The following is a 16,037-nucleotide window of genomic DNA, read 5'->3' on the forward strand; positions in this document are numbered from 1 at the left end:
AGTGCGTGCTTTCAGTCCCCGGCATCTCAAGTGTGGAGTTCCTGCCTGTGCCAAGCGTGGAGCACCACATTGACAAGTCACCTTTGCTGAGCTACATTACACTCGCACAGGAAACCATCACGAGCTCAGCGACTTCTATCACAAAAAAGGAAGTTCCCAAGTGTTTGAACTGCTGTTAATTGTGAACATGGACGCGCATAGCGTCACACGAAGCCTAGCGCCAATCTCCATTGCTATCTGTAGGCAGGTGAAGCCGGGCTTTTATCGCAGGCAACTGTAACGCACAGAGAAGCTCACCGAGTTTCTTACTGCAGCAGTCGCTCCCCAGCTGGTGGCAGTGTCTGCACTTCCAGCCGTCTCGCACTCTTTTAATGTGGGTCAATACAGCTCGAGCTAGTGTACTGAAAACGGATTTTTTTTTAAGTCACGGAAGTTATTTTACTTCTTCCCTTCGCTTCCTATGCCCTCCACTGTCACATTTAAGGGGGGGGGGGTCAAAACGCGATGAGGAAGATGCAGCCAAAAATAATTTTAAAAAAAAAGGAATAAAGCTAGCACACGACACAGACACATCATACACAGCTGGAGAACAAATGCTAAGCGACCTGCCTTTGGCAGTTAACAAAAAGATGAGGGAGGAAAATAAACAGATGGTGATAAGAGCGGCTACTTACTGCTGTCCACTTCTTGCTGGCTCAGGCTGCTGCGTGGTACATGCTGGCGGCTTTGGTGGCCGGGCGAGCCGCCGTCACCTGCTTGCTTGACTGATTGGCTGTACACTGTTGTGGGGGCTGTCTACGCCCAAAGGTGGCCTGAAAAAAGTCGGCACACTTCACAATTTCTCTCCCCTCCCCGCTGTCTCTTCTTTCTCTTTTGTAATCCACACAAGGAAGGCAATAACCTGGTGTGAAATGTCAGTTACGAAAGTCGTCGCACAGCCACCTAATAGCCGCGACTGGCTATGCGTCATCCTCATCCAGACCACCAGCACGCGACACTACCACCACCACCACTACGACGACTACCACCACCACACAGACCAACACGCAGGGTGACGACAGCGATGGCGATCCGAGGCATGCACGCCATCAACACGCCGGGGCTCCTGGGTTGTTTTTTTTTTCTTTTATTTAACCACCAACGACCAAGTCGCTGGCAAAAGGAAGAAGAAAAATGTATATATCCCTGTGTTCCAGACGTACATAAACGTTTCCATGCACTGTGTGTGGGTGTCTCGGGGAGAATGAGCTGTTTGTGTGAGAGACACGCCGACACGTGAGCGCGGCGCCACGGTGCTCCCAGCTCAGGGGATGGAAGCGGAGAGAGAGAAACGCGCTGGCTGGCAAAGCTGACTCGGCACAGGGCACGGCCCGACTCTCATGATAGGGGGCACAATGACAAGCCTGGCCAGCCCTTCGCACGCACACGCACGCACACACCGCCGCCACCACCACCACCGCGGGAAAAGGTTGCCAGCACGCAGGCACGGACGCACGGACTGCCCCTTCATCCCCTCTCCCCTCCCCCAACCTTGCCACCAGGCCAGGCACTGCGCTCAAACAATGAAAGAGTCTGGTGAACTCTCAACCACATGTGACCTTCAGACTTGTTTGGCAGGCCAGCTCACCAGGAATGTCAAACACTGGGAAATGAATCCTTCTTCGCTTATCCAAACTTGTCAGTATCCTGGCCGCCTGCCAAAGCACATGGCAAGGCAGATGACAAGAGAGAGAGAGGGAGGGAAGAAAAGAAAGAAGCTGGCGCAGATGAGAGCACGGCGTCCGCTCCTTGAGGACGGAATGGCGGCCGACGTGTGGCCATGTGGAGATGTACTCCTCGTACCGCTCTCACACAACAGCTGCACCTGTGAGGCAGAGTGGCAGTGTGCTTGCCTACACTACAGTGACTTATTCCTCCTTTTACTGGTCGGTGTTGTGTGCTTGCTAGGCATGACAACGTAAGTATCACGTTTTTGAATTTTGATGCGAGTTAAACAAGGAGAAGGGAGGATGCTGGTGGAACTGTTGACGATTCAGAAGACGACAGGGAGAGGTTGCAGGTGGGTGGGTGAGTGGGGGGCGCCCTGATGGGGAAGGCTTGGCTCTCCCTCTCTCTCCCCCCCAGAAAGGAAAGACATCGTGAGTCAGATACTACGATGCGAAAAGCATGGCGTGCAGCTGACAGCAGTGAGGCGCGTGAAGTAGGCCAGCATGCAGTGCATACACATGATAGTGAGAGCGCGGACGGAAAACAGTTTGGCCCCTCACTTCTCCACAGGCCGCCTTATCTCGCCATGCACTCCACGCCTATCAGCAGGCAAGAGCCGACCCAAAACACAGAAGGAAGCGGCACGTTGGCAGAGCTAGGGGCGGGGGTGAGAGGAGGGAGAGCTAAGTACACACGCTCTAAACAAGTCTATTGTGTTGTTTAGGCATGTGCATGTGTGTGAGAGTTATATTCAAGGGTCATATTAGATGCACTCCAGGTCACCGAAATAGCTTCTGCTCGTTGTGAGTACCGAGCTGTACTCGTGTACAAACTTCTCCACCTTCAGTTTAAGGGTGGTAGCCAAGAGGATGCCCATTAAACACACTCCCACTCTTTGTTTTATCAGGCCTTAGTGCCCATCTTCATTCTATTTTAGTTATCCACCCCACCGGTCAACAAGCAGCTGGCTGCCTACTGTTACAGTAGCGTGCATAAGGAGGAGTGGTCTCACGAATCACACACACAAAAAAAAAAAATAATAAAACCTTGTGTACAACTGTAGCGACCAACTCCATCCACTAAGAGCCATGCAATCTGTGGCCTCGTCTGACTTAGTGCCGTGCCGTGTACCGCGCCACAAAACCTTTTTTCACGACTGCGGACTAGCGCTGACATTTTCAATCCCGTTGCTAGGGAACACCTGGCGTCAGGCAGGTAGGCAAATTAATGGAGGCGACGCTGGCTGGCGTCGTGACGGGAGCGGGCTGTGTCAACATCACGCTTGAAGTCAAGGTAGGCCCCCGCAGTTTTTACGGTAAGGATATGTGTCTGTGTGTGGAAAGGGGGAGGAGAATTGCTAGCTGCTTGGAAAAATGGGGGGAAAACCTTTAGATACAAAAATGTCGGGCATCATGCTGTGGAGGGAGTTCTAGTTTTACAGGGTGAAAATAATGACCAGCTATCCATCTCTACTGATTCTTTGACGGCCATGGTACACGTCAGGCGTAGAGATTTATCAGTCGTGGCTGACACTGGGGTACAAGGCTGGCACACAACATTCATGGCAAGCTGTAAGGTCAAGTGGAAAGAACAGTGTCACAAGCTTTGCTCTTGAGTTAAAAATAACGTTGACGCCGCTCGCTGCATATACACAGAAACCAACTGCAAAAAAAGTGCACTGGACTTGAGGGGCAGGCAAGAAATCTGTCGACATTGTTCGCCCCGAAGACGCCCCACAGAGTGGCGAGTTGTTGATGAAGAGGTTTGCTGACAAGTGTGTTGATGGGAAGTCTGCACCTCGTGGACTGCATGTACTTGGAGTTGATTTTTTTTTTTTTAAGTGGGGGCTCTAGTACTGAGCTTCAAGTAACCTTCTACTGAAATATGTTGGCAGTAACGGCAGACTATCACTAGTCCAGGTTTCCCCCCTCAACACTCCCCCTCCCCCCCAAGGACTGTATCGCTTCTCACACGCTGCCACCTCTGGGTACAAGACAAGCCACCTGCGGTTATCCCACGCCGCCAGCCAAAGCACACCTGTCGATGCACATCCATGGCTTCCCGTCCACTACGTCAGACGTAAAACCGCTTTTCAGGGAGGGGACTAACAAAACCATAAACACGTTCTGTTGCATGTCAGTGACCTTGCCAGGGGAGTCGGCCACAACCTGGATAGGTCTGGCTGTAAATAAAGGGGTGGGGCTGGGAAAGCTGTCGTTACTCTCAAGCCACGCAGTAGTCGGGGATGTGTGGGGAGGGGTAGCGAATGGGACGGAAGGGGTGTGTGTGTGGACGCGTAGTATAGCGGAGATGGCAGAATAACATTTTTAAAAAAAGAGACAATGGAAAAGGCCGCAGGAAGAGAGGGGGGATGTGGAGGTAAGGGGGACGAGAGGCAGGTCAGAATAGCAGCACATGGCCTGACGTGAAAGACGTGACCCGCAACAAGCAACACGCGAGCTGAGGGGGGACGTGAGCCACGAGCGTGACACTGGGGGGATTGTGGGGAGTACAGAGGGGTAATCAATCATGATTCATGACAGGCAGTGGACGTTTGTAGTTGCTGACAAAGGCAGCCCTCGGTGCTATCTGCCTGCACTCATGTCACAAGTGGCAGAGTGTCGTGACGTGTAACGAAGCGTGTTGCACGCCTGTTCAATACTGCGGCCACCTGGGTACACTGGCAGCCAGCACTTTCCCGCCGTCCCCAACATGCGCGGATCCGTTTCATCAAGGTCTCCAGTTTCTTTTGCGCAAGGCGAGCTGAAGAGCGGCTCACCCTAGGTGCACGTAACCTTGCTGCTCCCTGACCCGGCACTACACGCACAGCGGCTCTCCTCCCGTTGTTGGAGGGGCGGCACCGTGTCTGTCCTGCACCTCAAGTCTACAGTAACGACGCTGGTGACAGACGCTACTGGTAAGAGAATCCCTGTGTGATTGTGTGTGTGGGATCTTTATTGGTGGATGGAGGGTAGGTGTTTAGGGCTTCATTTGCTAAGCGGTCTCTATACCTGTAAACAGACCGGTTTGGGAGAGTGAGAAACGTCACTGTGGGCCCATCGCCGTTACCAAGGCAAGGTCACGAGCGAACGAGTTCAATATCCCCCCCCCCGTCCTCTCTCGCTTTAACTCACACTGAGTGTTTGGTTTTTAATCCCAGATAACACCATCAGCTGCCCGTCCGATATCGTCACTCGGGACTTTGTGGCCTGAGATAAAGAGGTGACCTTGGACTACTCACACTTCTCGTGTATCTAGTTGTTGTCACAAGTGTGCGAGGGAAACCGGGTCCCCTGGCGCCACCCCCCGCTGCCCTCAACGGATGTTGGCACGACTGGTGTACACAGCAAGTAAAGCCCGATACACAAGTGCAAGAAAACAGTGGGAGCAGTCAGCGGACACACTGGCCTACTACACCAAGACAGACAACAAGTTGCCGCTTGTCAGCGTGCTCTCCCACAAACGCTGCTGATGTGAATAATGACGTGGCATTAGTGCCACCGTGCGTGACCTTTTGCCGCGTGCTAACTGGCATCAGCATCAAGTGTGTGTGTCCGCACTCACAACACCAGCAGCGCACGTCACAGCATGACAGCCCCAAACGTCACCACCACCACCACGGCCTGCCACTGTTGCTGACGGCGCCTGCCCGGGATGTGTCACAAGACACGGCGTGACACACGAGACAAGGGACGGGCGAACTGCCGCTACTTCTGTCACGTGTCTGTCACAACGGGCCCTGCATGATAAGATCGCCTGTCATCTCATTACGATCAGCAAGACAACTACTAACTCCTTCATTATCGGCTGTTATGTCGTTGTCAAATTATTAAGGACTGGGTTACATGAACATGTATGAGAAAAACAGTCAACACTTACACGTCAATAAGACAAGATAGACACAATACCAAGACATTCTAATTTTAGGGAGGAGGGAGGAGTACAAGCCTCAATGTTTACCATTTCGCTGAGCGAGTTCTTGGCACTTGTAAAATCTAACCAACTTAGCTCCTTCTTTCCACAACCCTTGACATTTCACGTTTAAACAAAGTGGGATTGCTTATCACAAAACCCCCACTACACACACATACATATCTTCCTCTCACAAGGGAAGGTCAAAAGGGGGCAACACTTGTATTTTAGACACTGTGAAAAGGGCATTAACGACAACACATAGCTTGAAACGTCTATATTTAAACGTCCGAGATCGACAACAAACAATAGATGTGTGTATTTACCTGATGTGACTGCTCTTTGCCAACCTGGTTGTTGCGCGGTCGCCTTCGGGGTGCGATGCCCACTTCCACGCCCCGGAGAATAGAGTCCACCACTGAGCAGACAGACATGGCAAAAGGCACTTGTGAGGCTCACGATTGTATCTTCTACACCAAAGTCATTCAAAACAAACTTTCCAACTGTCACCAACGGCCCTGAGTCGCGGTCTGAGCGGCTAGAGTTTGAGTGTAAATGAGAGCACCTTGAGACAAAGACGTGCGGGCGCTAAGCCGGATGTAAGAGTCTATGACAACTACTGCCAACAACGGGGTAGTCGGGGGCAAGGAACGTCGTGACTCATATGCCCGTTTCTTTCTGGCCCCTTTCACCCCACCACCCCCCAACAACCTGGCCCCTAAAGCACTCACAAGGTCCACCCCCCTCCACCACACACACACACGTCATCAAGCCACACCTTACTCAATAACGCGCCAGCTTGCCACGAGACCTTAATCGCGGAACACACACACACGGGACGCGAACACCCGGATTTACCATCGGGAGTGGTTTGTTATCGTCAACAGCTCCATGCAACGTGGGGGTAACTGTGCAAGTCAGCGTTCCACCAGGTATCTACCCCACACCTGACAAGAGACTGAACGTGTTTCGCGCCAAGTCGAAGCAGAGCCACAGACTTCAGCACCAGCTCCCACTTATGTAATGGCGGTGACGTGCAGCTTGTACACGACTGACGCAGCGTACGCGTGAGGACGTCGCAACCTTTCAGTTGCCAGCTCGTACGGCGCCACTCGCAAAAGGTGACGAGGTGTTGAATAGATGGCGGTGGAGTGGTCTTATTGTGCCCGGGACCACGCGACACAGTCGTGTAGGTGGGGTGGGGAGGGAAGAAGAGCAAAAGCAGGTGCGGCGAGTCAGGGTCCAAACACCTGGAGGTAAGGGGCTGCCGTGTACCGCCTAACACTCGCTTGCCCTTCCTGTACAGCCATCACCTTTCCTGACGGTGAGCGCTAGGAAAGCGAGGGGCTAGCTATGCATCATGTTGACAACCGCCACGGCTGATGTCATGCCTTGCACGACACAGGAGCAGACAGTCCCCTCGACTGAAAGGAAGACTCGATATTCTGCTTGACCTGCGAGTAGGATTTCGCCAACACATGCAAGCAACAAAGAAATAACAAGAGGTGTCTTGGTAAAGTAGAGCAAAAAGAACCTGATAGTCTGGGCGCCGGTTTTTATCCGCACTGAATAACAACAAGAAGCAACTCGCTCTTCTCTGCTGTGCGCCAGTCTCGCCTCCACACGCACAGGTTATGGCTTCCACCACGTGTAAGTGCGCGTTCTGTGTGTGTGTTGGAAAGAAAGAGAGGAATAGCCGAAAGCCCTACAAAGGTCGTCTGGCGGCTGTCACCTGATGATGGCACGTCTGATGAATGGTAGTTAGAAGAAAGAGATGGATGCCTCAGGAGCTGTATTTTACAAACATCATTTGGAAAAGCCACGAATGCAGCCACCTTCATTTATGTGGCTGAACAAGCCAGTCACAATAAAACATATAGATATTATTGCGCATAGATATTATGGGTTATGATTAAACAAAGAATAATTTTTTTTCAATTTCTTCTAGAATTTGCAGTTCTTGAGCTCGTGCCAGTCGCCACAAGTTGAGCAGGAAGCTTTCTCAAACTCTTATGTACTGACAGGAAACGCAGATTTTGCGTTCTTTAGGACTGGCAAGGGGGTCGATGTGTGTAGGTAGTATGATAGATATTAGCCTTCAATGCCGAGTCTCCAGGGCACTGACCAGTTACATTACTGAGACTGTCGTTGATTTTGTACGTCAGAATACCTACAGTTCATCTTTAGCACCAGTCATATATTTTAACTTTCTATGCATATAAAACATTTCAGAAACACTTTAAATACTATAAAATGCCTTAAGCAAAATAACACAGCAAACTATAGTTATTTCATTACTATGAACCATTTTTTGTATCTCGGACTTCACATTTAGCCCTGCTGTCCATAATTGCCTTATAATTGCCTTATACTTAGGTTATATAGCGGCAAAGAAGCAGATACTGCCTGAGTAGAAAGGGTCCCGAGGTCTCTTTAGAACTATCCCCATAACCAGATCAAAAGAACAACCAACCACCGACAAAACAAAAATACTGCCTACAGCCTTCACATAAGCATGGGGCAATGCAATAAGAGCCAGTTGATGACATTTACAGAAGAAGAGGAGATCGATCAGGTCTGTGCAAGGAAAGGCAAGCTGTCAGCAAACACTTCAGACCAGGGCCACTGATAGCAGCACGGTTATTAATCGGGTGATGAGGCCACACACGGACAGGTCTGGGCATGCGGTCTCAGCTAGCCAGCACTGCCATCACCGCCACACAGCTGTGACAGGTTCACTTTGACACACACACACAGACGAAACAGGCTTCAGATATCCCACAGATAAAGCTCTCCGTTACACTGCTTAGCCTTATCAACCCACTGGCTGCTGTTTGGCTGAGTATCTGATCATTTCTTTATTCACGTGCTTGTAGCCGAGCTTTGCTAGAACAGAAATAGTCCAACTGCTTCTCTGGCACATCTGGCAGACATTTTACGAGAAAGGAAAAGATACAGCGCCGAGTGCGGTGCAGGCTGCTGATGACATCACCAATACTGTACAGGTATTTACTGCCTGCTTTACCCTCCACATTGCTTCAACAAGTCGTCTTGCCACACTCCCCAAGTCCGCCCTCCACTACCAGCGCGCATACCGGGCAAAGTACGAGACTGATGAGGTGCACCTGAAGGTGAGAACACATCCGCCATTCACCACCGCCATGTTCCCCACCCCCTTCCCGGCACGCATTCTGTAGGCACGCTACCCGAAAACGTCAGGCACCACCGCTGGGTAGACGATAACATCAGTCTGCCATACACCTGCTCACCTAGGCGTCTCGCTCCTTCTCTCTCTCACACACACACAGCCCGCTAGGTCTGAGAATAGTTGTGAAGCAAGGAAAGCGTACAGTGTGGTTGTAGGAAAACACCACTTACCCCCATTGTCGATCAAGCGCATTTGAATGAGCGCAGGGTCCTCATTGTGCTCCTCCAACACCGTATCGTCTGTAATTGTCAGACTCTGGAACAGGGCCGAAACAGGACAGCATGACATAAGCGCTAATCTGTCTGAGCTCCTACTTGGGACTAAACGCGTGCTTAGCCACACCTACTCCCATCCATGCTCAGCAGTGCAGGCGGGATGGCACACTGCTTTCTAAGCAATTCACTACACACTGAAAACAATCAGAAAACTAATGTCTTTCTTCCTTAAATATCTATACCCCATCCTATCCCCAGTGCAAGGTTTTAGCAGGCGTGAGTGGGCAAAAGTGCGCGCACGTGCGTGAGAATATTTCATGAACAGCTCAAAGAAAATGTTGTTGATGGAAGTGGAAACTGCCCCGATGGCACTATTTCAAGTTCATAAGGCAGTATGGGTGACTTCTAGCAGTTTTCTCCAGTTCTGTTGAGTGTTCATCTGAATCAATGCATCTCTGGGGTTTCCTGTACGATTAACAAAACAACAACAACAACAACAACAACAAATGCTCTGGGCTATGCGTCTACGTAACGCTGTTTCCATTTCTCAGCAACCTTACAACTAGGTCGGGATAAGTGGGGCAAGAACTATAAAACAGCATGTCAAAACTTGTAAACAATGAACTACTACTTCCCCCTCCACGACATATTTCATGTCAGGTCAAGCGTTTGCTAGTCACAAAATACTTTTAAACGTCAAATTAGCCATCCACGCATCCATTCACTGACAGTCAATAGCCTGGTAACTAAATCCTCATGGCAAATAACATGCACCCACACCATCTCTACTGATGTTTAAGCATAAACTACTGGCTATGGTAGGTCCCTAATCCAAGAACAAAACTAACATAAAGTAGTACAAACACAAAGTTTAAAAGCATGCCTTTTCAAAGACATCGTGTAAGAATCGACACTCATGCCTTGTAACCGCTTTGCAACACAGAACGTTCTCTCTTACCCCGTCTCCCCACCCGCTACAGATCGTCTGCCACGTCACCCTGTTACTCTAAACACGTTCTTCTGTGTTCCTAGACACTTGCGGTACTAACTCAGCCCTGTTCGGCACTTGGCTTCCACCTCGTTATGTGCGAGCAAACACTAAATCTGTAACGGTACCCTACCTCTGGGGTAGAGTTTCATCAATAATCAAGTTCTGGGTTAAAAGCCTCACTTGTTTGCCAGTCTGCTCCGAGCAAAGAAACAAAGTAGTGCAAGCTGCAGACTTTGGCTGCACACTCATCTGCAAGGTCTGCCTCGTTATGACCGACATTTTCCAGCGGGCATATCTGGTCTCCGCTACTCAACGACCACTTCCCCTCCCCCCTCCTCCCACTTACCGCTCAAGATGCTGGCAGCAGACAGTGGCGCGCTCTTGGTCTGGCAGCAACACGCACACACAGAGACTTGGCTTTTACAGTCAAGCCTGATGTGCCAGTTCTCTCCTCCTCCCTCTCATCCCACCCACCATAAAGCAGACTTCAGTGAGATTTGCATACTGCAACTCCCACTCTTACCCTTGCGAGCCTCTTGCCACGACCTGAACACGCACTGCCACTAGGTGACAAAGCAGCTGAGCCCTCGTTCATAACACAAACTAGCTTGCTGCCCGCACCAGGCGCACACTATCAGAGGTAACAACATAAACAGCTCAGTTCCTCCCAACTGCGCTATCTATGCTCTACATTTCACACGTTGAGCTTCCCATCTCGGCGCCCGCATCTACGGCCACCCGCGCCGCAATTAACGCTGGCAATTACGATGCTGCCAGGCCTGTCGCATAACGGCCGCTACACTTTGCCCAACAGATGTTTGTAAGTGCAGCCAGGACTCGCCTCTCGCTCCCCTCATCCCCCTGTACCCAGTCAGGATAGCGAGATGATGTAGTCTACGTCACTGACCCCGTGCTCCACTCATTTCGGGGTGGTTCTCTCCACCTGTTTGTTGTGCTTCCTCCACCCCAAGTGTTGTTGTAGGCTCATGCAAGGCGTTTGGGTGGAGGTGGTGTCTGAGGACAACGCCCCCTCCCTGTGGCCTTGCACTGTACCTTCAGCAGCGCGTGCTCTGAGGTTGTGGCACTCACAGACAGGCGGAGGGAGAATGTGGAGGGGGCCAACAGACGGGTGGTGGCGGTTTCCTCCCAGCTTCACCACGCGCTGGAGGGAGAGTTGGCTGAGAGACGGCAAACGCTGCTGTTTAAAGGCTTTCCCGATTGGAAGAGGAGGATGAGGGGGTGAGGAGGTCTGGGAGGGTATTAGGGACGGAGCGCTGCTGGTTTGGAGAAACAGGAAGGTAGGAGAGAAAGGCCTATGGAGGTCAAGCCTGCTTTTTGTGCTCGTCAACGGAGGATTAGCCCAAGCAGGCAACAAGGGTAGGTGGCGGAATGCACTCCAAAGCGAGTGTGCGCTGTACCTGGAGACGCTGGGGAAGAAGCAGCAGCACAAAAAAAAAAAAAAAAACAACAAACCAACAACCAGACATCAGATCAAAATGACGGCCAGGCCGTCTCGTATAAATCACACGATGACCTTAACAGAGCGCCGCCAGATTGGCGAAGCCAGGCAAGCCACTAGGAGGCCAGACAACTGTAAATATCATCTCATGTACTCTCTTATTCATGTTTTGATAAATCTTACTTAACGCTCAGCGAATATACTTTAACCCATATTTATATCAAAGTTAAGAAACCCAATATTTTGCTTTCACAGAATGGCCTCCATCTATAAAGTTTCTGGCACTAAATACCATCCGACACCTCGCAGGCAAGGAACAATGAAGGAAGCCAGACACACATCACCTCGCGCTCAGCAAACACTAGCAGACACAGTGACCTGACGGTGACCGCTGCAGACGACCGCATGCTGCGACAGCCGGTACGCCTTACCTCCTGACGTCTCCAGTGGACGCTGGCCGTCAAGCGAGAGTGGGGCTGGGGGAGGGGGAGAGGCTAACAGATGCCACCGCGGCCTCCAGAAGGTGAGTCAAATGACACGGGGTAAAAGGTTAAAGGTGAAGACGCCAATGGTTCTATTACGGCCATGTGTACAAGATTTCCAAGGGGAGGGGGAGAAACGGAGGATGGAGAGGGCGGCCCTGAACGCGTCTCGCACCCAACTGCAGCTTCTCTGGCCGTAGGAATGCAAAATAGGACTGTTTTACCTCCATTCTGCGGTGAACGTCGACCCTCACACCCCTCACTCCACACCTAAAAGTTCAACACCATCACCCTGATATGTCAACATGACAATACAATAAATCTTGGCCCAGGGCAATTAGAACCACTGATCAAACGCCGTACCATGCCGTCCTAGTCAGCAGGAGATAAGATGTATGGCAGGTCATAGCGATGCCAGTAGCAAGACGCCTAAACTGACAAAGGTCAAAGGTACAGCACGTCGAAGCAGTGACGCGGTGGGAACGTAATTCCTGTCGCTCGGCAGCCGGGTATCTGGTCTCATTATAGCAGTTAATCAAAGCCAACGTATGTACAAGCACAATGAAACAAAGCGGGAATCGCCTTCTAAATCATCTCAAATTAATAACAACCCTTTGAAACCTTCCTAACGATAATCCTGAGCATCAGTCGGGCTCGGAATTGTATGTACATAGACCCTGACTGGACACCAGATACAGTACCGTTGGGGCAGTGTTTTGCTAACATCTCGTGGCGACGTTTCTTGCCACCCCTCGGGAGACGAAGACGCAAAGCTAAAATGATAAACAAAATACTTTGCAATCTACCCCTAAGCATTCTGAGAAGCTGAATGGCTGGCCCACTGAGGATCAAGACAAACAATGAAGTCACTGGTTTTGAAGTATTCACCAGACGGCTTATTCCCTTTACATCGATTGAAAAACGTACTCTCGCACCCTGTACCGAGTTCACACCAGATTATCAACTATCTGACGTGACCTGTGCTGGCGATGAAGGTTACAAACAAAGGCCAGCCACCTTCTCCCATGCCCCTCCCCTCAACATCCTAATGACGGCCACAGAGCAACGTGTTCACGGCAGACGTGACGTCTGGGGGACTGAAAGGTCTTGCAGCAATCTGCTGGCTCTCAACAGACAACGACAAGAGGACACACCTGTTGCCTTAAGCATTATTTTGATGCATGTGTACAAATTCTGCATCCATAAAAGAGATTGGAGTTGTTTTTTTTAATCTAGGGGTAAAGATGCCAACAAGTGGGTTTTATTGTGAAGCGGCGCGAATGCCACCTGCCGTTTTCTCCCAGCACCACAGAGGCCACAGGCAGCGCCTCTTGCGTTTACTGACAGATATTCCAGCGTCACTGCTGCACCACTCTAGTCTGTGGCAGCCAGTCTACACCACCACCAGACACCACGAATACTGCAGTCCCCCGCGAGACCACTTGAAGAGAAAGTGCACAAGTACTGGGTGCCGGTGTTTAGCGCTCACTCTCATCAGTGCGCGTAGCCTGGCCTCTCTCTCCACCAGACTGGCATGGACTGCGCTGTCGCCTTGTGACCAGACGTACGTCACAGGACCCACTGCGTCCGGCACAGCTGATGTCTCAGCATTCAGGACTCAAACGGCCACACACAGTAATGACTAGCATCACGAAGGGGGAAAACAACCACAAAGTGTAATAACCGCGACCAAGAGAATCCAAATAATTGGATTCATTGCCAAACTTCTATCATCTGCAACAGTCGTAGTAAATGATTAATGTGACGACAAACGGAGTGCTTGTTTTGTGTGTCACCTGGCTGGCCTCCAACACATTAGCGTTTGAAGTGCAGGCTTCGTGCAAGGGCATTGTTTACTCTTTTGCTGGTTGAGCGATAGACAGTGGACGGGAGTTACCCAATGCACACATATATAAATAATGATCGCTTAACAGTCTGTACAGCTTACGAGGCCAAATGTTACAGCTGTCGTAATCAGCCGAGCGACACGTCACCATCTACACATACCCGTGCTTACCGGTCACGCTGATGAACTTTGTGATGTCCATAAAATATATTTTCCCATAAAACTGTAGGCTTTACGAGTATAAGAACATAGGTCCAGAATAGAATCAATAATTAATAAGTATTACAGTAAGTATTTACACTGACTTCTGACACATGTCTTGTTATGGTGTACTTGATAAAGCTTAACTGGAGACTACTTTTGTTGAAGCTAATATTGTGGGTAAAGCAAGTGGTTTTAATGCGAACGTTACAAAAAATGTTGATATTTGATTTTTTTTTTTGGGGGGGGGGTACACACCTTATCTTGTTTTTTGTTCAGGAGAGGGTTAGGGTTGTGTGTGTTCCGATGGAGTGAGTGAAACCACTTCCGCTGCTTCAACAAATGATGTTATGCAAACATTTAAAAACATGCACTGCTCTTTACACAGTAGTTACAACGCTTTTCATGGGAACACGGTCATCACTTCACCTGCAGGCGTCGTGCTTAGCCGAGGCATCTGCCTATGGCCCCGCACTTTTGTTCGTCGTCAGGGACCCCGCAATACCTTAGGCCTCGGGCCCCGCGGGGGCTAAGAACGTGCCTGGGTGGTGGTAGCACTTGGCGGCCTCGCCACACACAATAAATCGTCCGCTTGTTCAGCTCGCATCTGCCGCTCTTTCAGTACAACATCCTTTTCCGTCCCAACTACCGTGTGCAGGCGGAGTACCCAGAGTACCCAGCGTCTTTCGCGTCACCAGCACAGAGCGGAGGGCGAGACAAGGGGGCATGATGACCTCAGAGATTTGCGAAGAAAAGCCTAGCGACGAGGCAGTGGCAGTCCGCCTAACAAATGTGACAACACGCAGTATGCGAAGTTAGGAACTGCACTTACCGACCTGAACAGTGTACAGCAAAATAACTCGCTTGCAACGGCTTTCCTCCACCGCACCTTCCCTGATCATGGTAGACTATTTAAAAAAAAAAAAATGAGAAAAGGGAGTTGGGCACATTAAAATAAACTGATGACGGACGAAAGGAAAGCAACTGTGGGTGAATCCTGCCACTCTATCGACCGCCCTTGATGGGGGACGCGTCTCTTGTTCTAGGAACTAGCACCCTACCCCGCCCCACTAACGACCCCTTTTAAGCACTACCACCACCACCACCATCACCACAAGGCCCCATTTCATCTCTGCGACCCTGGTGTGATAAACTGATCACTCTGCAGTCTCTTGGCACCGGGCGACAGGCAGCAGCACCTCGCCTTGCGCACCACACTGGCACCATGCGGTCTGCCTGTCTCCTCCTCCTCCTCCCTGCAGCTTACAGGCTAGTTAGCTCTGTGCTCCAATGCCGCTCGTCGTATCATAATTACAAAATGGAACCGAGCGAAAGTGTGACTAATGGACGGAGGGCACAAGAGTAAGCGGTGTGTGCGTGTAAAGTGGAGTGGCTGAGTGGGTGCGGTGATGAAATGGGATTGATCAGTTCCATGGACCCTTCTCCACTCTCTCCCTCCGACACTCCCCATGAAGCCACGGGGAAGTCAGTGAAAGGGATCGATGCTGTCCTTTGATGCAGGGCTTTAACAATGTGGTCGCATGGCGAGGACGCACAAAAGCCTGGCCAGAAGCGCACAAAGCTGCGCGAAACTGCAGACCGCTGTCGCAGCAGGCTGGCCGAGGGAGAAGTCTGATTGATCAGACGCTGACCTGTCCTCCCTACAGATTTATCGGTGGTTCTCACCCCCTTGCTCCAAACGCACATCGCGCCGTCCGGTCTTTGTCTCCACCCCCTCAACCATGCAGGATTCCTGACTTTAAAATACTGGCAGTTCTCTTGTGGACCAAGGCACGTAATCGTGGGATTAAGATGCGTGTAGCGAGTTTTCTCGCACCCTACCCAACAACACGCAACTTCCAGTCAAGGCAGACACACCCTCTGATGCAAGCGCTGGAAGCAAGGTGAGAGACGGCGAGCTCAGTCTGCTTCCTCGCCTCGCCTGCCATCCTGAAGGTGAGGACACGCAACACGTAGCCCATTAGAACAGCGCGTGGATCTGATTCCTTCAAACAC

General features: G+C 50.8%; 1 protein-coding gene and 1 long non-coding RNA gene across 3 annotated transcripts in view; one reads left to right on the forward strand and one right to left on the reverse strand.

The window, feature by feature from the left end:
- The first annotated feature begins 675 nt into the window (after positions 1-675).
- LOC112563896 lies at positions 676-13,740 on the forward strand. Of its 2 annotated transcripts, XR_003099136.1 has the most exons (3): positions 676-3,000; positions 11,748-12,015; positions 13,211-13,740. It is a non-coding gene; the product is annotated as an uncharacterized LOC112563896 (long non-coding RNA). The 2 variants fall into 2 exon arrangements; XR_003099135.1 differs by having other exon boundaries at positions 11,748-13,740.
- LOC112563894 (probable JmjC domain-containing histone demethylation protein 2C) overlaps positions 5,940-16,037 on the reverse strand; it is a 36,358-nt gene continuing 26,260 nt past the window's right edge. The window contains exons 5-6 of the mRNA XM_025238351.1: positions 8,998-9,082; positions 5,940-6,037 (exon numbers count right to left, since the gene is read on the reverse strand). Of these exons, the coding sequence (XP_025094136.1) occupies positions 9,039-9,082 (44 nt within the window). The 3' untranslated portion in view covers positions 5,940-6,037; positions 8,998-9,038. The remainder of the gene's footprint in view (positions 6,038-8,997; positions 9,083-16,037) is intronic.

Source organism: Pomacea canaliculata, linkage group LG5 (assembly GCF_003073045.1).
Source record: "Pomacea canaliculata isolate SZHN2017 linkage group LG5, ASM307304v1, whole genome shotgun sequence".
Lineage (NCBI taxonomy): Eukaryota > Metazoa > Mollusca > Gastropoda > Architaenioglossa > Ampullariidae > Pomacea > Pomacea canaliculata.